Raw genomic sequence first — 25,359 nt, forward strand, 5'->3', positions numbered from 1 at the left:
CCAGCTCTGGGGAGGAAACTGCAGTCAGTGCCTCCTGTTTGGTGCTGCATGTGAATGGAGACCTGGACTAAATTTTCCAGAAGGCCCTGGAGGAATTCTGCATGATCCCTCAGACCCATTAAAATACCTCCAGCCTTTGTACATAAAGAACCTTTCCTATCTGCTTTGACCGTGTGAGAAAACAGTGTCATAAGTAAAAGGAAGGTCAACCCAGATCTTGTTAGATGTTGAACACCTTCAGCTCCCACTGAAGAAAAGAGGGAACAGGGCACCCAACACCTGCAGGATTACCCGTTGAAGACCACATCCTAAGGGACAAACAATAACCAGGAAGACAATATAATCACCTGTTACAAATTATGCAATTCAAAGCATACAACTTATACATAGTTCCCCTGTTGGGATTAGCCAAAGGGAAAAAAAAAAAAAAAAAAAAAAAGAAAAGTCATCAGATAAAAACATTTACTTTTGCCAGTAAAAATTAAGTTACAGACACCCTTGTTCTCAGGGTAAAATAAACTTAAAATATCTTAAAACAGTGAAAAAATACGAGAAAATTTTATTAAAAATATATGTACTCCTTACTCCAAATTGCTTTGTACAGAAAGGACTTCTTGAAAAAGAAAAAAAATAATCACAAACTAAATGCATATTCAGAGTATGCACTTTCTACAGCATATTTGGTAGAAGCATTATTTCTGTAAAACTGAGCAAGAGGAAGTTAGTTATTCAGCTTTCATTTGTTCCCTGACATCAGAAGGCAACGTTTCAAACAAGGTGTCCTCTACAGTGAAACCAGTCCGCTTCAGAGATCTACATTCACCAAGTTCAGCTGGGAGAATTTCAAAGTGATTGCCTTTAATATCCAAGTGGGAGAGGAATACCAAATTACCAATTTTAGGTGAAAGGACTGACAAGTTATTTTTCCCAATTTTCAGAGTCTTAAGTTTTTTGCAAAAGTATAGTTCATCTGGCACACTCTCCACTTTGTTGCAAGTAATGGAAAAGTACTGTAAACTCTGAAGAACTCCTATTTCAGGTGGGATAAAGCGAATGTCATTGTAAGACAAATCCAAATATCTGATTTTGTTGCATAGGAATAGGTGGGATGGAAGAACCTCTATTTTGTTATGGCTGAAGGAAAGCCGTTCAAGACTAGTGAGTTTCTTTATATGCTCCGGGATGTATGTTATACTGTTGTACCACAGCTTTAGGATCGTCAGTTTTCTCAGATGTTGAAAACTTACTATTTCTTCAATTGATTTGAGGTTGTTTTCTTTTAAATCCAATTCCTGAAGACTGAGAAGGCTGAAGACTGCATGAGGTATGCGTTCTAAATCACAGTGAACCAATTCCAGCTGTGTCAAGTTGACCATCTTCTTCAGGTTGTTGAGCATCACCAGCTTAGTGCCATCATTATGGATGCACAATTTTTGAAGGTGACTTGAAACATCGACAGCAGATTGTGGGATTTTAGACAAGTTACTTTTTATGTAAAGAACTTTAAGGCTTTTAAGTTCCCGAAAAGACTCCAACGTAATGTTTTTGGAAATATCATGACTTAGGGAGCCAATTAAATAGAGTTCTTCCAGATTTCTGAGGCCATACATCCAGTGGGGAAGTTCTCTGATGTCATCAAACTTGACGCTCAAGATCTTGAGATTCTCCTTCAGAAATGCCAAGGCAGCGCTGTGGATCTTCACAGAACATTGGTGCAATGAGAGCTCCTGGAGATTGTCCAACTGTGCAATGGTTGCTGGTATCATTACATTGTTAATAATTTCAAGCTTTAAAGACTGCAGCTCAGTAATTTCAAAAACAGTGTCTGGTAGTCCAGAGAGCATGAAAAGCTGTAGCTCCAAATGGCTATGGGAGTTCATCTGTAGCCGCTGTCTCAGTTTATCCGCGGTCCATTCATTGTTTAAGTTCAGCTGTTTCAGCTTATTTTCACTGACTTCAGACAGGAAGACAGCAAACCTCTTGGAATAGAGAGGATCATATTGATCTATCATATGAAGCATAAAAGCAAAGTCGTTCTTGACATCTGGGATATCATCGATTCCTGTCTCTTGCCGAACATATTCAAAGGAATATTCTTTCAGCGAGCGATAGAACAACCAGTATAAAGTATAAAGGCATGTGAGACCATAGATGCTTACAAAGCACAGGTAGCAGTAGGAGAGTTTAGAGAACAGATGTGCCATCGTGTGATTACAGCAAAAATTCTTGTATCCTGTCATGTCTTCTATATCAACATTACAGACTACTGTAAAATTAACTTCTGAGACGAGTGCTGTGTTGTATGCAATAATAATAAGGAATTTAATTACCTTAAGCACAGTCTGGCGAACATACATGACATAGAGTATATCACCCTCCTCAACATGCAGTCTAAATTTCTTCACCTTTTCAAACAGTGCTTTGGCCTGCTCACCTTCTTTCTTGTCTAATGCCCCAGGCGTTCCCTTATCCACAACCAGCTTCTCAGGGATTGATTTTAAAGACTGTGTCTTGACCAGAGTGCCTTCAGCGCTTGGCTGGATAGTATTAGACTTGTTTATGTTGTTCTTCCTGTTATCTTTCTCTTCAGAGTCTTCTCCTGATACTTCAGATAAGGCTCTTGTTGTCCAAGGAGAATCAAAACATTTCCCAAGTATTGAAATGAAGTGTTCGATTTTGGAGCTCGACCCAGGGAACTTGAACCAAAAGTTACTACACAGCATGAAGACCAGCGTGTGTATAAGGACAAGGTAAGGGAAGTACTTGGCATACCAGTGTAGGGCACGTTCATAGCACACCTGATTTATAAAACTGTATTGCTGAAGGTCCAAATCAGTCTTCAGCCCTTTCATTTCAACTGTAGCTGGAGGAGTGGATGGCTTGGGTGGAGGAAGAGGGGTTGTATCTGGGATTGTACTAAGCACGTTTGAACTATTGGATTGGTTCTGGCAAGGCTGTACTCGTTTTGGAAGGCATATTATCTTGTCTTGCATGACCTGAAACACACAAAAAGATATCTTTTAAACTGATGTACAAACAATGGCGGCAGTACCACTGGGTAGCTGTCCTTGGAGTTCCTCCAGCTGTCAGGCATTCCTTCCCATAGCCTGGCACTTGATCTCACTGTCTGTGCTTTTATTATTATTGTTGTTAGTCCCAACAAGATACTTGTCCTATATGCAAGGAACTAGGTCACCCCTTTTCATCAATGATTAGCTTTCCGTAATTTGGATAAAAGGGCACTGAGACGATCCAGAAAAAGCAGAAGTATGGGAAATGCTTCCAGAAAAGACCAGGGATCTCCTGCCCTGCTCTCCCCAGAGACAGACTGTTCTTGATGGGTGTATTCATCCTGGTAAGTGCTACACAGTATTCAGAAAGAGCTCAGGCTTTGAAAGCAGCATAACTGCATTCATGTGGCTTTACACTTAAACTGTGATGTCTATCACACCCAAAATGGCTGACAAAGAGCCAACGCGGGCATATCTATGCTGGGAAGACGCTGTTTATCTTCAGTCTTAATAAATACAGATAGTGATATTAGAGAGTCAATGGCATTTTATACATGTACGTGCACGGATATCATTTTTATTCAGTGTCTCATACAGAGACAGTTCTCACAGTACACACCTATGGAAACAAAGTACCTGTCCTTGACTGTCTATAATGAAAAAAAAAGAGCAACTTCCTTAATTTGGGCTCGCCATTCACGTTGGTAAACTCAGGTGAGATTACCTTCAGGGACCAATCACCTTTGGTTTAAGTTGGGATAACAGTCTGAGTTCAGGGCCATGCTCCCCAGAGGTCTTAATTTTAAAATACTAATCCGTGTGATAAACCAAAGAGATCTGTAATTTTCCCTGAACAACTAACTGGGATTAGCCAAACTAAGAACATGTTTTCTACTGTAGTATGAATGTATCCTTTGACATCATGGTTGTTGAAAGCACTAAAAATAGGGTATGCAACAAGAGCTTCCAAGTGCAGAACATCCTTGACAATCCACTGTGGTGTAGGGAGATGCTGAGATGAGATTGCACATTTTTAACTGTAACTGTTGACACTTCAGAAACTCCTACCATTAATTTTTGTCTGTAAATGCTATTCTGGTATTTCTTACACTGCTGTTAGTTACACTCTGGATTCATACCTCTGGTAGTAAGATGAAATAAAAAGAACCTGCCCGTCATTTGAAGTGTTTCCATGCATTATGTTCCAGCATGCTTCATCCAGTCAAGCAGGTAAACTTAAAAACAACAGAAGCTCTACTTCATGTGCTTAAGCAAACACTTAGGTTATGATGCAAAACACAGTACTGTACAGAGATTTTTAAACATGGACATCCTATCTTTTCAACTGAAAATATTTAAAATGGTGAATACAGGTGAAACCATAGTTGATTTCACATGAAACTTGGGACAAGGTAAGTGAAAATCTTAGGCCACAGAGGTGAGCAAATCCTCCTGAAATACATGTAAGAGCTCTGTCAGTGTGTCCCTTTAGCTCCATTTCTGAGTCATGCAAAAATATGTGAGACCCACGTTTGAGCCAGTACTACAACTTTCTGCTCCTGTGGAGTCCATCCCAAACAGCACTTTCCATTTCTTTTCAGCTTTTGGCTCTTCAGCAAAATTTAGCTACAGTGAGTGACAGTAATGTCAATTGTTTATGTGTCAGCATCCTCAGAGATGCTTTGGAATGGAGGAGGCGTAATATTAGTTGTGGGTGGTGTTAATAAAATAAGCACATGCATTTCAAATCCCTTTGAAACACAAAAGCAAAAAGTATTAACATTTGCCAAATAAAGAAAAACAGAAATTACAGAATCACATTTTTCCAAGCTTCTAAGCAAAAATAATAATAATAATAAAAAAGTAGTACAAAGAAGAACTTATATTTGATCATCTGTTTTGTTATGTCAGATTGCGGTGAAAACAGGCATACATGCACAAGCCAAAGCAACAGCTCTTATCTGAGTTGGCATCACTCCACTGACTCTGGTGCAGCTCTACTGATTTACAGCTGCAGAAAGTCTGGTCTGTGTTATAGCAGCTTTAAACCCACGACTAGCAAATTTTTGCTTTGTTCACTGCAAATTCAAGAGATAAACAATGTGTGGCACTGTACTCATGAGGACTGTCCTCACTGCTCTCTCAGTGCCCCTGAGAGCACCTCCCTCGGCCGATTTACCTGCAGCGTGCACCCAAACACACCGATCATCAGCATGGCGACGGAGAGATAGTCCGTGAACACATCCCACCAGGGCTTCAGCACCCTGAATGCTGGCTGCTGCTCCGAGAACTGGCGAAACTCGGTCACGGGAATCATCCTCCTGGAAAAGAGCAAGGCCAGCGATCAGCCTCCTGCAGCCAGCACCCACTGGTCTATGCAAGACAGCGAGAAAGTTCTTCCAAGAGGTTTGACACAATCCAGTCTGGACATGAGAGGCCTGGGATGTGGCACAAAGTCCCTAGTTGCCTCCCATGAGGTCCCTCGGACACCCACCTGACAAGGGATGCTCGTGCTGCCACCCAGCACCACCATGCCCCGTACATGCAGGGACACCAACGTGCTCTGCACTGACTCCCACCCCACCTGATGGGTCGGCACAGCCTTCTGAACGCTGCCAGCTCCGTACACACTAGCCTTGATCTCAAAGGCCTGGCTAAAGCAGTTATCCGGTGCTCAGATTTCACAGGCCTGTTTAGCTATCATGTTTCATTCACTTCCGTTGTATTCATAGTGGTTTCTGGGATGCTCTTGAATATTTGTGTGCATACTCACTACAGTTTTAAATCTACTATGTTTTGAGTGCAAGTTGCTAAAGTGCTTCAGCTAACCAGAACTACAGGCAGTATGGGCAGATCAAGGGCTTTATCTTCACCTCAGATGTCTAGGCTTACATCATCACCTCCTCGGAGAAATCAGCTCCCGCACGAGCATGTACACACAGACACCGATCTGTAAGTCCACAGCGAGTTGTGTAACTGAATCCTTGAGATCAAACCAGCACTGAAACTCCCCAGTAAGTTACAGTGGAAAGATAAATCCACATGGGAATGTAACAAAAGTACTCCCAAGGACAATTTATGAAGAATGTCCTTTAACTAATACCATAAACGCTCACCACAATCACCTCGTGTCACAGACATATTTTAAGAGTTTACAGTCCCAGTTCAGCTGTGTGCTGGAACTCATGGGGTGGCTTTGGTGCCACCCAGCAGCAAGAAGGCTCAGCCATGAGGGTGCACGTGCTGACACACCTCCTGGGGACTGTGAGGATTTGGCAGATCCTGAGCCAGACAGGGAAGGACGCAGCCCTAACTGCAAGTGTATGGTCATCTTACAAATGTATCACTGCTCCCACTGCACTGGCTGTACTTGGGTGAATAGATATCCAGCTCAATGCCCCCTTAAGGAGCACCATGTCTCTGCTTGCCCAGCACCTCCTCAGGAGCTGGACCCATCCCCAAAAGCAGCAGCACACAGAGGTAATGCCTGTAAATGTGCTTGGGTTAATAGCTGGGCTGGGGCTTCACCACTTCCTGAGTGGGGAGCATAAACACCTCCTAGCCCCCGCTCCCTGCCCTCTTTTAACACTTTTGTGTTGCTTTTAGCATCACTTTGGCAGACAAGAGAGTCACTGTCAGCTTCTTGTCTTCAAGTAGTCCCCAAGACACGATGCAGGCTATGAAACCAGGTGAACCCATGCACCTCCCTTGCACAGCCAGCAGTCCCCTGCAGCACATGAAAATTAATTTATTATTAATTTTATTAAGCTGCCTGAATGGATGAACGCAGCCATCAGTGCCATGTACACCCCAGAGCCACTCCCCTGGTCCACGTGCGCTGGGCCAGGCTGCAGCAGGGGCTGGGGACTCTCTTGGACACACAGCACAGGGACAGCCCTCAGGACCTGCACCACACAGAGCGGCTGTTCCGTCCGATGGGCTCCACTCTGTATTTTTAGGGGCCTTTGTTGTGTTCCCTGGTTGCTTTGTTTCTTGTAAGTGATGTGTGGAGAATTTAAATGAAGGCAGATAGTTCCTGGTAGCACAAATACATGCTGCTCCCATCCCTTGTTCTCTGTTGTGGTCACTATTTGCATTGTGTGACTCCTCATTAGCACAGTGCACTTACTGTCACCCTGGTTAATGGTCCAAGTGGGGAGACCTGTGCACAGCCAGCCTCTCTCTGAGCCATGCCAGGTCTGCAGAGCAACACCACAATCTGTTTGCCACTTAAATTTTCCTTTATTTTTTTTTTTTTAATGAAACATTTACTGAACAATGGCAGTAGTACTGCACATAATGATGGTAAATAAACTAGCAGTGTCTGATGACAGGCTACTTTTTTTTTTTTAGTTTCAGAAAAAAAGACATTCACAAGAAGCTTTAAATGGAGATTGGACACAAAGAAGATGGATAACCATTTTCCAAGATTCTCTGTAGAAACCCTAGTTCTTCTTTCATTGTGACACCAGCAATAAAGAAAAAACACTGGAAAGAAATGTAGAGGAGCAAGGGCTTGCCAGCACTGCTGTAATGGCATGACATAGTTATACAAAATTGTGCAGTCTTCATCTCCTTCTTCCCTGTAACTGCTTCCACACTCTGGCCTGTCCAGTGACCAGGAGGACATCCATTAGCAATGGCTTCAGAGCCCCAGCAGAGACACAGCAGGTCCACACAACTCTGACATAACCCTCCTGTCCCCTGCAGACACCTGGGTCCACATGCACAAACAAGGCCTGTTGTAATTCTCTCAAAACAAAGTGATTCTGTCAATCTTTACATTCATCTAAACAAATCAAACCAGAGATGGTAAAAATTCCTACCGCAGCCCAAAGAGCCATCTCTGGAACAGCACACCATCCACTGTAGGTCACTACCTCCTCTTACCACATGCAGATGGAAGAACATGAGTTCAAAATTTCAGCTGGTGGAAAGTAAGACAGCATGACTGATTTCAGCTCACCTACATTCAAAATGCTACTTTATGGCACAATTTATGGTACCCCAAACGTGAAACGTGACTTAAATTAAACACTCTTTTAACCCACCTTAGGAAACTTTGAATTCTAAATATTGGAGTAACTTTTCCAATTACAACCAGAATTTGTTCTTTTTTCATCTCTTCCGTATTTCTAACAATCCTCAATCTCTAGAGAAAAGAAAACTGCACATGAGACAAACCATCTGGCATTCTGCTACCAGTATGAAATCAGAAAGAGACTTGGATTAAGAGCTGTACTGTCTCATTGAACAGTGCTGCAAAAAAGTGCTGAGTGTGCCAGATGAAAAACAAAAACAACAACAAAATGGAAGGGGAGAGAAACTAGTAGGTTTTTATTATTTTAAATTATCTAGGATACAAAGAGTCAATGAATGAAAGTAAGTATGTGATGAAATGCTGGAATCCAGGGAGATGTGCAAAGAATACCTGAATCCCCCTGCAAAGGAAAAGGAGGGTCAAATAAAGTACCCTGAAGGCATGCGCAAAGACTTGAAGATAATAAGCAGATATGGCTTTCACTGGAAATAGAGATGTGGAAGAACACCAAAAACAAAACAAAAACAAAAAGAACACCCACAACTTTCAGGTCCAAACTCTTCGCTGATGTAAACAGGAACAGCTTCCAGCCAAATGGATATTTACTCCTGCAGAAATCTAACCACAGAAATCAGCTCATGCATGGGCAATGAGAAGCACAGCATGATGACTTAACATGACCTGAAAGAGCTAAAGAGAATAAATAGATTCAAGTGGGAAAGCAAAGTACTAGACACAAGTTAGACTTAATAAATGAGAGATTAAATCAGGGGATGATTCCAAAACAGCCACGTCACAAAGCACCTCCTGAGCAATTGGCCTTCACCAGGGGAAACGCGGGGAAGCCGTGTGGACACACTGCAGAATGTAAAGGAAATTAATTAATTAGCTGCTTGGCGCTGGCAGCCTGCAGGAGCGGGCAGGCAGGGCTGCCGGTGGGATCTGTGGTTGTGCAGGGCTTCATGCTCTGAGGAACGGCTGCATCAGTGGCTGGACGGGGGCAGGCCAACAGACACTGCTTCCAGCTGCGGCCACCCTGCCACCCCCAGTGACAACGGTGGACACACCAGAGCCCTCCTGCCATTGCACCACAGGCTGCCAGAGCTCCTCGCCTCAGCCCGTGCTCTGAGGGATGCAGCACGATTACAGGGTACAGACACGTTAATGCTTGCAGCTGCTCACCTCCAATACAGCCCTCAATAAAAACGCTGCTGGCTCCTGGCGGCTCCCCACGCTCCAGCTATTGCTAGGTGACCGTTGCTATTTTTAAGTAGATGCTTGTGGAGCGACTTAACTCGTTTTAGGCAACGTAACTCTGAATGGACACAGATAACTGGGCATCCCTGCCTCTATTCCATCTCTTGGTGCAGGTCTGTCAGTGCCCAGACCCCAGCAGGGCACAGCGGGATAGCCGTGGGCCATCACCTGCTGTCCCTCCCTCACCGTCCTCAGGCTGGGGACTGGCCTGGCCGTGAGGGGAAAGACGACCTCCAGACTGCTGAGAAAGCTGCTGAGCAGCAAGGCCTGCTGCCACCATCCCAGCTACCACATCCTTGCTGAGCAAAGCCTGAAGACATGCCCCATGCTTTGGGCCCAACCCAACCCACCATCTGACAAAATGGTGGTGGCACGGCTGCTTGCTGTGCTGTATGTGAGAGACTGGGGCTTGGCAGCGCTGTGTTTGTCAGACTACAGACATCATTCCCCAGAAGGCAAGCTGTCTTACTCTTACTGCTGTCTTACTCTTCCAGTAGGTATTCAACCATGTTGCTGTGCCCCCGGGCAATGGCTGTCATCCATGGCTTGTTTTAGGTAACATACAAAGCCTTGTTTTAGGTAACATACAAAGCCTCGCACCACAGTCAGGGCCCCTGAGCACTGGGCAGGCAGCTAATGTCAAAGTTGCACCAATTCAGTTAGGGCAGGGTGTAAATAGCAGGCCAGAGGGCAAAAGGAGGAGGAACACAGCACTAGGAGAGCGGTAAAATTGCAGAAACAGTGAAGTTTAGAATGAGGAAGCACAAGAACGTGGTGATATCTCTTAAACTAATCAGAAAAGATGTGAGTATTATTTGCCAGCTGACACTGAACCATATTTCCCCACCATTGCATCAACCCCACCTTGGGCAGAAGACCGGCACCACCACCTCCTAAAGCAGCCACAAAGGCTAAGCCCAGCCCTGGGCACCACAGCCATGGCCCCGAGCCACTGGCAGAGATGGGTTTCCACAAGAGAAAACTCAGACTGGGACTGTGCAGTCCTTCATATCAGAGATCTATCAAGTGGGGAAAGCATTGGGCTGGGTAAAACTAGCTCTCCTTGCTGATTTAAATATATTGCATGTGTTAGGATAAATTATGAAATGGCTTTTGGGAATACCACTGCAAGTAGGTCTCTGGGCTGGTTCCCATACATGATTTATAGCATATTCATCTTCATTAAAGGAACAGAGCACAGCACATATGTAACAGAGGCCGCAGCAATTACAGGAAGCGATGAGCTCGTGACTTGGTGGCAGGGACTTGCTGAGCCCTAGGGCACATGGAACTGGTATCACGAATCCCCAGCACCCTGCAGCTGGCTGTAAGTGGTCACTGCTCCACAGAAATACTGTCAAGCCACTTTTCAGGTGGCACCAAAAATTGTTCTAACCACTTCTAGAAACAGGCTTAGGGGAACAGCACTAGACTATGCATGTTACAGAACTTGCTGTCTTTTTATTTTGAACTTTCCAGACCCCTGTGACCCAAAATTTGGCCTGTGTATTGGGGAAGCATTTTTTACTGCACTGTAAACAGCTGCCCACAGCTGACTAATTTTAATTTATAAACCTTGGAAACTGTGGTTTTGCATGTCTGCTGGTTGTGGCAGCTACAAAGGCTGATCCTTGTCTCCACAGCTTGCCCTGGAGTCCCCCACAGCTCCTGGCACTGCTTGTGCTGGCACTGCAGACTTAGATAATGAACCCTCTCCACTTCGTCACCTAACTGGGAGGAGACCAAAAGTGGACCCATGGACAAGGCCTCCAGTCTGAAACAGCACTGATTAGGCTAAGGGGGCAATAAGATGATAAGGGCTGGAATTAGCAACTCCTAATTCCCAAGAGTTTGATGCTGTGCCTTTATCTGAGTTCTTACAGAAATCGTACATGTGGTGGAACAGTACCTGAACTACCCTGATACTGAGCTCTGGTAATTACCTTGCTATCTGTTTGCACTGACCTAGATGTCCAGCAATGGTCTGCTCCCATGTAACATACAGTAATACCTCTACTAGTAATATCTCCCTGGCTTTGAAGCATTTCAGGAAACTAGTGTCCCCTGTCAGGCCCTCCAGCCATCGGTGTTTCCTGTAAAATAAAATAAAAACTGCCTTTTTTTTTTTTTGGGGGGGGGGAGGGGGAGGAGGTGAGGGGGAAATAGGGGTTGGAAAAATTTCTTTGAAAACTGAGTATTTGGAAATACAGCAAAAAGGTCGCACGTTGCCATTTCTTCAAACATGATGGGCTACTTTTTGTTCTGTTGATCATATCAGAGGTTTTCATAGGAAGAAATACCATCATTTGGAAGAGATACAAACAAATGATGCTGTTGCTTAAACATAAATCCCACGTTAAGGAACTGGAAAGTCATTAAAAACAATCCATTTGCATCCAAACAAGTTATTTTTAAGAGACATATGTTTACTGTATCATCAAACAAACCACTTGACATTTGTCTTCTTGGGGGTGAGGCTGGCAAGGAAACCTGGCCAGAAGGAAGGACAGAGCATGAGTCAGGCCTCCCATCAGACTTGGCCATGGACTCCCTGCCTTGGGCACGCCACATCACCCTGCCGTGCCTCCAGCTGCAAGCAGAAAGGTGCCTACTGCCTTTACTGGGAGGGGTGAATACAAAATCACAATATATTGCTTTTTCCATGTCTCTGCAAGTGATCGAGTCTGAACTCACAGCAAGCCCAAACTCCTCGGTAGAGCCACCAGAGCTGCGCTGATGCTACACGTAACCACAGCCGCTGTTAGGCTGCCACGCGGGGAGCGGACAAAACACAGCCAACCCGTAGGATGCGTTATTCCTGCGCCCAGTTTGGTGGCCCTACAGCCCATGCCCTGCCCAACGCCCGCAGCCAGCATTGTGGGTTCAGAGGCGACAGTGACCGCCCTGTCCCTGCTGCGGTGCCTGGGGAGCCACTCCCAGCCCCGAATCCAGAGCTCGGAGCAGACCTGAAGAATGTAATGAGGAAGCGACTTTAGTAATTGCGCATCAAAGTATATGCTGCAATTTCCACCTACACATCCAGTAAGCGCCGCCTTGGCGACAGCATCCCATACAATACCCTTGTTGTTTTAATTGAGCCTCAGTCCTTTTTCATGCATTACACACCAAGAATACTTCCTATTGTCAGCAGCTCTTTGACTTCTGTTTGGCTGGACTGAAGACAAAAAAAATGTCCAGGGCCAGATTCTGCCAGATAAAATCTCAGTGGAATTGATAGCAGCTCTTTTGTACCACAGCACTGTGTGGAGGTCTAGCTTTGCTGAACTCTTTGTCCAAATTTAAAGAAAAGTGAACTCTGTATATTTCCATGTGATACTCTCTACTTTTTGGCTTTGACAGTCACATTCTTAGTTTATCAGGGCTATCACTCAAGGCTAGGCCCCTCTTTCCAGAGCTGCAAAACGTTCTTAATGCATGTGAAAACCTTTAACAGCAACCCCAAGAGCAAGAAACTATCCAGAAAGTACTATTTTAGTACTGCTGAAATACGTTTGAATGACCGAGAAAAGGAAATGCTGATCAAGTTTTAATCGAAGCTACAGCAGGCTTTCCACAAACACTTACTGATACACTCAGATAATGAAGACAGGAACCATGTCATAGGATAGAGAATATTACATAAACTAGTGACAGTCATTGTCAAAGGAATATTCAGGGACTCCAGGCTAAAACAAGTGCTGAGAATAAAAAACGTTCAGATGATATAATTAAAAGTTAATTCCTAATTGGGACATGAAGCACAAAGGGTCCATTCTGAGCCTAAGCAGCTCAACCATCTGAAAAGTTAGTTAAAAACTTTTTATGCAGTGATTGAGCCAAAAACATTAAAGAAATGCTGCTTTCATGATTTGTGAGACTACTTCGCATAAGGGATCTTTTCTGCTCCTGCTCGCATGCTACACAAGAGAGCTTTCTAAACTTTGCAATAGTCTCGTAAAACACGAATCCCCAAACGCCCAAATAAACATGTGGGTATTCTCAGCTCTGAAGCACAGCTGATGCATTTTCCTACCCCCTAACCATCCTTTGTGACAAAAATCTCCAACAATGAAAACACAGCTCAGTCCCACCCGCACTCCTGAAAAAATGGAAAGACTAACATATAGAAAGTCAAGCATGGGTATTCTCACAATAGGTATGATCCTTGCACGCTCAAAGGTAAGCATGAACAGCTACAGAACCTGACTTGCTACTCACGCAGGAAGACTTTTAAAGATCACAAACCAAGGTTTGGAAAACCAGAGCTACCTGCCTAAATTCTTTACCAGACGTTTTCAGAGCAGCGCCCAGCCGTGGCCCACTGGAGGGATTAGCTCGAAACACACTCCATCAGAAGGCCCACTGGTGCCCCACAGAACAAAAGGCTGTATCCACTGAGCCCCAGCTTCACCAGATCAAAGCCATCACACGGGGCTCAGACCCGGCTGCGGCATGCGGGGCCCTTTCTGACAATACCGTCCACGAACACCCACTTCGCCCTGTGTGCTCGCATGAGAGCGGCCTGCCACTGGGACTACTGCTCAGGCATGCACACTGGCAGCACTCTCTCAGAGCACCGAACTGCTTCCTTACAGCAACCCGTGGTCCCGAGCTGCCGCAGGGCGACATGAAGCCGGCACGTGTCAGCCCCCCACAGAGCAGCACCCAACCTGTGCTCTGCTTCACTGCCAGCTCCAGAGCAAGCATGCAGTCCGAGCTCCTACCTTGTTTCCAATGGTGAGCAGACAAAACTTGAAGTGTTCTCAGCACGTTAGCAGTCTCATTGCTGGCTTGTTGAATTTTGGATTCCCATCAACACAAAGTCACTGGGTGCTGTCGCCACTGAAGGGAAACGTGGGCTGGTGTCTCGGTGTTTTCAGCAGAGCATCCTTTAGTCCAGAATTTGAAGTTGGTATACAAGGCCCGGTGCTGCTTGCCTAAGGGTCAATGGAAAAGTTGAAAGTTGACTCCAACAGAAAGAAACATGCCTTTTATATCACTCTGCAGGAGCAGGCTCTGCCACCCATTCTGGTTCAGACCCTGGGGATCTCCACACTCACCCCAGCAGCAGTGCCAGCAACTTTCCAGGAGAGCTGCGGCATGGTGCCCTGCAGGGGGCATTTCTCTCACCACTGACACACCAAGAAGCAGACCCTGCACATTACTACGAGCTTATCTGAGATAACACAGCCAAGAAGAACCCAGAACTCCAGCTTAAAGCGGGATTCTCCCAAACGATTAGAAAACACACAAAGCACATACATGGCACTGCCCTACCTACCCGATCAAACACTTGATTGCAAATCAGCCCTTTATGGAAACAGCTGACACAACCTCCACACTGGAAAAAATAAAATAAAATAAAATAAAATAAAATAAAATAAAATAAAATAAAATAAAATAAAATAAAATAAAATAAAATAAAATAAAATAAAATAAAATAAAATAAAATAAAATAAAATAAAATAAAATAAAATAAAAATAATAATAATAAAAAAAAAACACAACAGAAAAAACAGAGAAAAACCCCACCATCCCGATCCAAGCTTCGAGTCTCCAGATGATGCAGCTGTAGGGTCTGTCCCGTGCCTGACCAGCCACTGCATCAGGCACCAAAGGAGCGCGGTGTGGGAAGGCTGAGCCTGGGGCGCCAGCCTCGCAGGCAGCCTGAGATGTTGTGCCTGCCTGGGGAGGGGGCAGCACTAGGCCTGCCCTCTGCTGCAGTGGGAAGCGACACAGCAAACGCCACTGTCACATCTGCCCAGGGAGTGAACCAAACCTCCCATCTTCCTCAGGGGACAGAGGTCTCAGGAGCACAGAACCCAACCAAAGCCATCGTGCTATGGCTTGAGCTTGCACCAGCGCTGGGTTGCATAGAACCGATGGGAGCACAGCTCAGGGACGAAGCAGAGGGAAAAGTTTCCATTATGTCAAACACGTAAAATCCAACACTGGCTAACAGTCTCCTGACAAACTGTTTCGGAAAGAGAGAGGCTTCTTTGCTGTACTAAGATTTTGGGGGAAGTATTTTGGAGTTCCTGTCTTTTTTCCCTGACGTACAACATTTCCTCTTCAGGCCGTTCTTTACCACACGCCCTCCTCCGCTGCCCTTCACAGCTCCCCGGCAGCAAGGACAGGATCTTTTCACTCAGTTTTCTCAAGATGGAAAAAAAAGCCTGTAAAATTAAACTCTAGCTCCTGCTATTGTGAATTGTTTGGAGTACCATTGGAGATTTTTCACTTCCTGCAGCATTCAAAGAGGCTTGGGCTGGGAAATGCCTTTTTGGCAACAAATCGGGGCCACTTGAATCAATGCTAAGAGGTCAACGGACAATCAGGGGAACTGCTGCTCCCAACAGCCTCCGGCCCATTTTGTTTCGGACCCTGCGGTCACTCGGGTGACCCCGATGCCATTTCACCTCCCTGCCACCAGCTGTGACGCTGCCCCACTCACGGGCAGAGCCCTTACGGGGGGCCTCCAGCCCCAGGTGGCGGCCCCGCCGCAGGAAGCAGCCCGGGCTGTTGCGGGATCCGGCTGCCTGATAGCGCCGGGCGCTGAAGCGAGGAACTTCTCTGGAGCTCAGGAGTCTCCAGTGCTGGTCCTCTCCGGCAGCCAGCGCTGGCTGCGGCTGATGCTGGGCACACAAAGTAATGGATTTTCAGGGTTTCTGTCAGAAAGTTTCTTCTTGAAAGTTATTCCAACAGTAAACAAGCAATTAAAAAAAAAAAAAAAAAAAAAGCCACCACAGAACGGTGTTATTACCGTAAAACCAACAGCAGGGCCTGTGACTACCCAGACGGGAGGAAAGCAGCATCACCGCTGCCACACGTTTTAGCAAACTCAGAGCGCAACTGGAAAAGGAAATGATTCAGAAACCACAGGTGCTCTGCGCGGGCTGCTGCGCCTCGCCGGCAGCCCTGGGCACAGGCGAGGTGCCGGGAACCCGGGGCCAGGTCGCGGGGCCGGGAGCGCTGCTGGGCCCGGCTCCGGGAAACAACGAGAACGGGAGCGCTGCCCCCGCACTGCTTCCACCGCGCCAGAAAGAAAAGTAAAAGCGGCTCTGAAATCGCAGGGGGGAGGGGGGACGCGCCCCCTCGGCTGAACAGCGAAGGCGTTTTTCCCGTTTTCCCCGCACTGCCATCTTTTCTCCTTCCCCCGCCACCTCGCAAGGCAGCCCCCTGCCCCCGCGGGCTCTCCTCCAGACCCCCGCGGGGCTGCGGCGCTGCCGGCAGCGATCGGCACACGTGCGTGGCGAGACCCCGCGCCCGACCCCGGAGCAAGAGACAACAAAACCCCACCGGGCCGCACCTCATCTCTGCACATTCCCCGCTTCCACGCGTTTTCGTCCCGACGAAACCCCACCCGACGCATCCCGCAGCCTTGCCCAGCCTCTCACCGCGCTCGGCCAACTCTCCCCGGCGAGCTGCAGCGGCTGCTGGCGAGCACCCGCTAGGGCAGGGCGAGGCGAGGCGGGGCTGCGCTGCCCGCAGCCGGTGCAGCGGCACCGGGACGCCCCCGCTCCGTGTCCCCGGCGGGCTGGGGCGGGCCGCGAGCCCCCAGCACCCCCCCGGGGCCCCGCTGCCTGAGCCGCGGGGGACGAGCCGGCGGCCGGGGTCCCCCGCAGCCGCCCTCCGGGGCTGCCCCGTCCCGGGGCGGGCAGCGCGGAGCCGCCGGGGCTCGGCATCTCCCCGGGGCCGCCCCCGCGCAGCGGCGGGCCCGGGGCACGGAGCCTCCCGGAGCCCGCTCCCGGCGCCGCGGGGCCTACCTGCCTGCCGCCTGCCGCCTCGGCGCGGGGTCACGGGCGGCGGCCGGGCGCTCACGCCGCGGTGCGGAGCGGAGCGGTGCGGAGCCGAGCCGAGCCGAGCGGGCCGGGCAGGGCAGGGCCGGGCCGGGCGGGGCCGGGCGGGGCGGGGAGGCCGCCGGCAGCCGCGCTCCGCCTTCGCCGCCGCGGGGCCACGTCTCCAGCCCGCGGCGGGGCCGCGCCGGGCAGCGCAGCCCCCTCGGGCCCGGCCGCGCTCCGCCCCGGGCCCCGGGAGGGGGCCGCGCCGGGCAGGGGCAGCCGGCGCCTCCCTGGGGGCGGCCCGCGGCGGCGCCGGGTCCCGGCGCGGGGCGGGCGGGAGGGGTCCGGCCGCGGGGAGGGTGGCGGCGGGGGGAGCCGGGCGAGGCCTCGGCCTCCGGCGGGGCGGCCTGGAAAGGCTGCGAGGAGAGCGGGCTGGCAGCGCGCTGCCGGCGGCCAAGCGCCTCGGAGGGTGACAATTGGAAACACAAACTCGCAGCCGGCGCCTCCCGAGGCGCGCACTGCAGGCTGCTGCTGCGAGGGACGGGTGCCCGGCGCTGCCAGGGCAGAGTCACGGCTCTGGCAGAGCCGGGCCGGGCCGGGCTCAGCATCAGAGGGAGGTGCTTCCTTTTCCTCCGATGACTTGCCCCGAGCCTTAGGGATAGCGTGTGTATGCCCTCAGGGACACGCAAATATGTAAACACGGAGAAACTCAAAATATATAACCCCCCTGGGGGGAGTTAATGGCAACAAATAGGCCATGAGGCATCCCAGCTGTCTTACTGCACAAACACTAACTGGATCAGGATGTGGACCGAGGGACTGCTGCGGGCAGCTCTGGCTTCGCGTCCTTCTGAGCCATCTGCTCCAGGGGCTGCTGAGGGCAGGCGTAGGTTCCTCATCTGGGAGCCGCTGATGTGATGTGTAGCAGTGGAAGTTCAGCTCATCACCCGACCGATGCGTTTAGTTAAGTGCTTTGCTGCGCAGAGCTGCTTCCCTTGGCAGAAGCCCCCGGTTGGGCTGTGTTTTCTGAGGAACCTCAAGAACCAAGGGGCTGAAGCTGGCACAACCCACTTCTGGCCCTGTGGAGCCGCCTGCCTAAAAGATTTCCGCAGTAATTCACCATTATATAATTTTAATGCTTGTCCCCAGGCACCGGGGGATATGGCAGAAGATTAAAACAAATGAGCAAGATTTCCATACGGACAAATGCACTGGGTTTCTTTTTTTGAGCTAAAGAAACCGTTACCGTGACTGCTGCATTCATTTTCTTTTTATTGGTTTCTTTCCATTACTCTTAACTCCTGGCAGCAGCTTAAGAGAATCCCTCCCTGTCCTGGATGGTTTCTTCTTTCAGCCATCTGCAGTTGTTCTGTTCACCCTTTCGTCATCACTTAGCTCATTTAATCTTTTCTCATAAGCCAGTCCCTCCCGTTACCTAATCACATTGCTGCTTTTCCCTGAAGTCCCTCTCGGTTGCTCATTTATTTCACAGTGACATGGTGGCCAGTAATCCTGCCATTGTTAACGTTTCCTGTTGTGGACTTTTGGGCTATTTTTGTTCGGAGTTGCTGATGTACTCTGAGGGTTGAGCTAAACTTCCCCAAGAAGAATAATCACAGGCAAGGTCACTGATACTGCAACAGAAAAGACAGTCCACGGATAATTACACCCAGTGGGTTGGAGGCTTAGTGCACTTCTGCTGCGCGAGCTCTTGGTGGGAGAAGGCCCAAAATTCACATCTGAAATTAAACACTCCTTTGCTACCTGCAAAAAAATGTGTACTTTATTTGGAAAGTTCCCCCATTGTTTTAAGGCCATCCAGGCAGTTGAAGCCTGAAGTCCTTTCAGTGTCTTTATTTTACTGAAAGCATCATTTCTACCACAATGAAACTGGATTCAACCACTTGTGTGACGGCAAGTTTTTGCTTGCTTTGATTTCAGATAGCCTCTTTGGTTTCCATTGACGCCGAAGGAATGTGGGACAGGCCACCTAAGAAATGCCATTGCTGCAGACTTTGTGTATTTGCCTTTTTTGTCAATTGGCCTATTCTATCATTCATATTTTACAAATTCCGGAAGTGTTATTGCTGCTACTGTGTGCTGCCTCACAGCATTTACACTGCAAAAAGAAACAGTGCAGCGCTGGTTTGCGCCGAGTTAAACCCACAGCCGACCAGCCGGCTGCAGGGACAGCCGGCACCGTCAGCACTCACCCCATGCAGCTACCCATGGGCTGACCCCTTGGCGTGATCCAGGGTCAAGGTGCACAGCGCCAGCACAGCATCTGCAGGGATACTGCCCCACAGTTCCTATTCCCCCTCAAAATCCCCAAGCCTCTTGGCTCCCAAGAGCAGCCCTGAAATTGGGGACAAGGGATGGTGACGCTCAGAGCTTGGCAGATCCCATCTCCCCTCAGCCTCAGGAGAGAAACTGGGGCAAGAGAACAGAGGCCAGAGTGCAAGAGCTTTGACTATACTTGGAAACAGACCCACAATGAAAATGCTTTCCATCAGTCATCTCTTTCCAACAACTGTTGAAAACAGCATAATCTGCTAACACAGAATGCTAAATTGCTTTCAGACAAAGTACTGAAAAATTACTTGTGATTTAACTCGCATCCAAGCTGCATGCTCTGACAGCTCAAGTGCTTCTCAGCTACTTGAAGTTTGTCAGTTTATCTTTTCCTCTACTTTGTTCTCCAGATTTACATTTTAACCCCTCTCCCTCCACAGCAATGTTTTTGAAACACGATTTTGATTTTACACCACCATATGCTTAAACAACAGCAATGTCCTGGAAATGCAGACTTTTAAAATAGATCACGTGGATGCTATGGATTGAATCCAGGTAGGAGAAGCAAAGCTTCAGAGCAAGGTGAGCAGTATGCTACCATTTCTTAAGCCTGCAACATTTTTGTTTTTTATTTCATATATTAACAGCCACTTTAATCAGAAGGAAAACACAAAGGATTTTTAATCTCATGGACGCTTTTGTTGTTCCTAAGTACAGAGGAGCCACATTCAGCACTGCTACAATTACAACGAAAGCAGTACAATTATAGCAGGGAAGAATTCAGCCTAACTAGTTCTCTGTGAAGTGCTGTATTGACAGCATGTACCTTGTATTGTTCAGAAAACAGAGAGCAGAAGACATGCCAAAAGAAATAGGACTAACTCCCGTTTTCTGACCTTTGGCTGAACTGGAGCTCCTGGATTTGAAAGGCGCTTTACCTCTGTTAGGCTTCTGTTTGTTAAGTTTTCTTCAGTGATCCGTCTGCAAACTTCTTAAGTGGGGAGCCGTGCAGCTATGCTCAGTACACCTACTGCAGCTCTAAGCCACCAAGCCACGTGCTTCACAGGATGCAGCATGTTATCATCTAATTTTAGAGGTGACGCAGTGAGGGGGGTAGCTCACACAAGGCAGGAGGGATGGAGCCCAGCAATCAGAGCTCAGAAGCAGCACTTTATAATTACTAAACACTGCTATCCAAACAGTGGCTGGTTTTATTACTACCAGTGCATCTTCATTGGCATGACTGAATAAGCAAGCAGGAGCAAGGACATCTTCTGGGGGAGGATTTTAGGATGAGGGGTAGCTGGGGCAGTCGTGACACCTTTGGCTGCCTGAGGTCCTGCCCCCTCTGACACTCCCTGCTAAACTGCTCACATACATACTGGCTTTTTTTCTTTTCCTCTATGGGCACCTTCTCTTACCCTCATTCATACATCAGATAGCTTAACTCAGGTGATCACTTCTCTCTTATACTTGGTTTCCTCAACAGCCTCCTATCCCTCACAGAAGCCAAACCACGATGCTCACACTGCCAGCCTGCTTGTAACCAAATTAATGCATAGAATATAAATTAGTACAGAACAGCTCGACTTAAAGGGGAGTGTCTGTTTGTCAGAACGGTGACATACCCTGACTGGTATCCTGGTTGTGATGCTGTATGGGGCTGAATCACTGGCTCCATGGCACACTCCCCTGGTTTACATCATGGAAAGAGGTAACAGACTGGCAGTTATGGTATACTCTGCATCATGCTTTGTGCTTGGATCTCTCAAAGATGAACCGATTTTTTTCTTGTCATTAGACCTCAGCTTGGATTTTTTTCCCTATGTCCTCCCCCCCCCATGAAATTCCACTGCCAAACTACTCATCTTTTTGTCCACTCTCTTTCAACAGTTATTTGCAGATCTTTTACTGCTAGCAAATCTGTGTCAATAAATCAAATTAAAAACAAACAGCGTGCACTTAATGAAAATATCATCTTACGCATCTAACAATGACGGAGTGAACATTTGAGAAACAGGTCCCTAAACGTTTGTGGTATTTTAAAAGACACCTCAAAATAAACAAAAAGAAATGTTTATTGATCATCTGGAATTTTTAATTTCCTATTTTGCATGGGAACTTGAGTAATCAGACATATGGTATGCTTATTAGCCAGGAAAGGGTCAGGATTAGAACAGACTCTCAGAATTAGAAAGTACTAAAATATAGCAGCAATCTTGGCTGCCTAAACTTCAAATAAACAATGCTTTGTGTTAATCGCTGGAACAGATCAACACTGAGAAAAAAAACAAACACATGACTAAATGATTCCTTGAAATTTGGTGCCTGACAGGGAGAAGGCTTGGTAGACTGGGGATGAGCTAGTCAATTTACCTGCAAAGGTGATTAGCTGATACAGACATAGCTAATAAGGAACAAAACGTGAAGTTTTTTTGGTGGTTTCTCTGTGAGCTCAGGAGCTCTAAGAGCCATGGGATTCTGCATGGGATGCAGAAGTGTCAGGTCAGATAAAAGCAATCACATCTTGGATTTATAATGCCACTGAGATACTAGGCACTAAAATTATGTTCTGGCACAGTGTGGAAGCACAGCTCTCAGGCCGTCCTGCTGCCAAAGGAGGCACAACAGAATGAAAACCTCGCCATCACGCTAGCTGGATGCCAGCGATTCTTCAAATCAGTAGTGTAACAGCAGAAGACAGGTCCCAACGTTTTCCTGCGTCATTAGACGAGGCCCTCACACCAGATGAACGGATGCATGCTTTGCTGCCTACATATGACACAGGTCCAGGCCAACACTACTTCAACAGAGGAAGCCAGCATACATCCTGTCCTGGGCCTTGGGCTTGTTCATCACTGACAGTTGCTTACATGGAATGCATCTGACCCCACTCCAACTCTTAATGTTCAGACTTGCCCTTATTTCAGCGCATATGGTAAAGAGGTGTTCTTCCCTCTCTTGTTTTTCAATTGCAGTTTTGAGCCTTGTACTTTACAACAAATCAACTTGAATCCAACTCTTAGGAAAAAAACAGAACTTAAGTTCACAATTTCAGCTCTGCCTATTTCACGCTTCTTCAGGAGGAAACCAACCCAAATGACAGGATACATCATTGCTTCAGGACTTCTTTGGTGAAAAAGCCCCAGTGGGCAGTCTCTGAAGAGGGTGACTGCACAGGAAAGTGAGCAGCATTAGGGAACTTGTAACGGCCTTCTGACATGAGTGGGCATCAATTACAGCAACCTGTGGACAACTCGAACAGTCAGTCCAACCATTCAGTTACCATACACAAGGCACGCAGCTTCTTTTTCATTTTCACTTTCTCCAGGTTGTTAAAGGTTGGCTCGCCACTGGAACTACACCTGATTCAGCTACTTCAGCAACTGCACGTTCAAGTCTGTCTTTACTTCTAGAAGTGCTTTTCAGTCCTCTGGGCTCTGGCTACGAGCCATTCACACAGTTGAAAGCGTGCAGTCCAAAGGCTTCGTTCTTCCCTTCTCACAGCTGTTAGCGTTCCTGGTGGATGCAATTTGCAGAGCTGTCCAAACAGTCCAGGTTACACTGCCAGAAGTTTGTATCTGTATGAACAACTATCACACTGAAGTATTTAGAGTTCAGGCTGTGTGTATGTGGGTACACACATGTATGCTTACTGAAACAAGCCTGCATGCAGCTGAGATGAGAGAGAGGATTGCTTCTTATACCACAAACATAAGAAGATGAATCCAAGCTAGCTGCTGATTGGGCTGTATACAGTAAGATGACTCTTTGCTCAGCAAAAGGCTACAGATGTGTTTGTACTGGAGACCTTTAATAGCCAAAAGACTACGCAGTAGACAACTTCCCCTTTAGATTGGCTAGTAACAATTTAAGAAAAATGCACAGTTCAGTCCCTATGTCTGGCTTTAACTGCTGTATGGCATTTTTAGAGCACTGTATATGACAAACCTTCCAGGAATCCCAAACACAAATGGAAGCTCCACTGAATCATTTTAAGCAGTTGAAGAACACCATCAGCGAGGCCACACAACTGTGTGGAATGTGATGGATTTCCAGGAATAGGACTGTTTCCCGGAGATTGTGTAGAATACAAGCAGAACCAGGGAACAAAGGTAACGCCAATGGTCTCTGCACTACAAGGCTATTTTAGTTTGTGAAAAGAAGAATGAAGAAAGCATATTTTACCAGAGTAACAGGAAGCCTTTATGTCAAAAGCAAACCATGAAATAAAACAGTACAAAATGATCTCAGCATAAGATGTTAGCTGTCCGTGACTTCATCTTATGAAATCAAATCCATTTTTAGCTTGAACTCACTGTTAAGAGCTCTACGTAAATGCTTCCATCCAGCAACAATAAAGGAGTAACTGGTGGTTGTTAGATATGAGGACAGAGGCAATAATGCTATATAAACAGGTGAACTCTGCAGTTCTGAAAGGAAAGAAGAATAGTGCATCTGGGGGTGCAAAAGCAAGAGGAGACATGTCCATTCAGGTTCATGAAGAAATCCGTTCTGCTGCCTTGATTCATGCTGACTCGAAACTACTCTGAAGTGGCGGCGAAGCAGAGCACTGTCAAAGAAAAGTACCACACAGCATGAGCAGAAGTGTGGCCTCTGGATATAACGAATACAAACCTCCCAGTTCAAGCCTTCTGCTCTCTTCCTTCAAGAAACCTCTGCTCCAACAAGCTGGAGGGAATCTTACTTTCAAATAAGGTCAGTCTCAGAGGTGTGTAAATCTAGTACATTTTCCACCCCGGAAATATTTGCTTCTCAGCTTTATCAAGTGCAGCTCAGGTCCTGAAGCTGACTACTGGTGAGTAAAGATTGCAACTTCTAATAAGGAATCAAGTCTTAGTGATATGGTTTAGTGGAGGACTTGTTCGTATTAGGTCAGAGGTTGGACTAGGTGATCTTGGAGGTCTCTTCCAACCTAGACGATTCTGTGATTGTGAAGCATCAGATCCAGGTGACTTCATGCTTACTGCACAGTGCTTGCATACTACAATTTCTGATGGTCTTTTCACCATATACAAAGATGCCTGTTTTTCTGTTGTTACTTTTTGGATCCACACAGAGAGAAGCAGGAATATGAAAACCCACTTACAGGAGTCCAAGGATATGCAACCAGTTACAGAAAGCTTATTGATGTTTAAATAGCAAACAGTGACATGATACTACAGATACTTTTCATATCTATGTATTGCCAAGAACAGCCTGTGCCCACACAGTTAAACTCCCTTATTGCCACCACCAGGACTAAAATCAAACTACCAGCTGGCCTGTGCCAACCAGAGCCACGCTTGCATGCAGCTGCAAAGGATGTTAACTGGGCCAGGGTTGTGCTGTGGACAACATTACAACTTGCAGCATGGATATAGCAGATGTGAGTGCTTTGGCTTCTGCCTCAGGCCTATTTAGCTTACCCATGCACACACACATAGCCTACACAGCTGCAGAAATAGTTGCAGATATAGGAGGGAGCGGAAAGAGGGCAGCAGGGCTACCTCCCTCTGCTGTGCCATCAGTTTGTGCCAGCTCAAACTATGCAGGGAATTTCAGCTTAGCCCTGCAACAGCGTCATATGACAGTTAAACAGCCCTCCCCCAGACCTGCATTCAGAAGAAACACAGGTGTCAGTCTACCAAAGGTGATGCACCAGAAAATAGGAACAAACATTTCTCCCACCAGCACCTCTGCTTTGCCATCACATCCACAGCATCTCTCTGGCACAGACTTCAGTATCCTCATGCCTGTGCAACTCCCCCCATTCAAGGCACCACCACGCAAAGATCCTGAGCTAGTCCAGATGAGCTGGAAGCACTGCCTGGCACAGCCCACGGCACAGCTTATGGCCCAGAAGCAGCAGAGGTGCATTAGCTAAGAATGAGAAAGCAGGGCACAGCACCCCGGTTAGAACGGAGGGCAGTTTGCATTCCCACTCCTGGCAAGTCTCTTGACTACAATTAGGAAA

General features: G+C 47.2%; 2 protein-coding genes across 7 annotated transcripts in view; both read right to left on the reverse strand.

Moving 5' to 3' along the window:
- Positions 1-544: 544 nt before the first annotated feature.
- LRRC8C (leucine rich repeat containing 8 VRAC subunit C) lies at positions 545-20,426 on the reverse strand. Of its 6 annotated transcripts, none has more exons than XM_082765643.1 (4): positions 20,279-20,426; positions 14,034-14,246; positions 5,191-5,332; positions 545-2,996 (listed from the first exon to the last, which is right to left on the reverse strand). In XM_082765643.1, exons 3-4 carry the CDS (start codon positions 5,326-5,328, stop codon positions 726-728), a joined length of 2,409 nt encoding a protein of 802 aa, XP_082621769.1. In that variant the 5' UTR covers positions 5,329-5,332; positions 14,034-14,246; positions 20,279-20,426; the 3' UTR covers positions 545-725. The 6 variants fall into 6 exon arrangements, with proteins under 6 accessions (XP_082621769.1, XP_082621768.1, XP_082621772.1 ...); XM_082765642.1 differs by lacking the exon at positions 20,279-20,426 and adding an exon at positions 17,076-17,653; XM_082765646.1 differs by lacking the exon at positions 20,279-20,426 and adding an exon at positions 16,707-17,019.
- Positions 20,427-23,940: 3,514 nt separating this feature from the next.
- The window catches only part of LRRC8B (leucine rich repeat containing 8 VRAC subunit B), a 30,963-nt gene continuing 29,544 nt past the window's right edge, over positions 23,941-25,359 (reverse strand). The window contains exon 6 of the transcript XR_014317994.1: positions 23,941-23,955. The gene's annotated coding sequence lies outside the window, so the exon portion shown is untranslated. The remainder of the gene's footprint in view (positions 23,956-25,359) is intronic.

Source organism: Aythya marila (genome assembly GCF_965140915.1).
Source record: "Aythya marila genome assembly, chromosome: 8".
Taxonomy (NCBI): Eukaryota; Metazoa; Chordata; class Aves; order Anseriformes; family Anatidae; genus Aythya; species Aythya marila.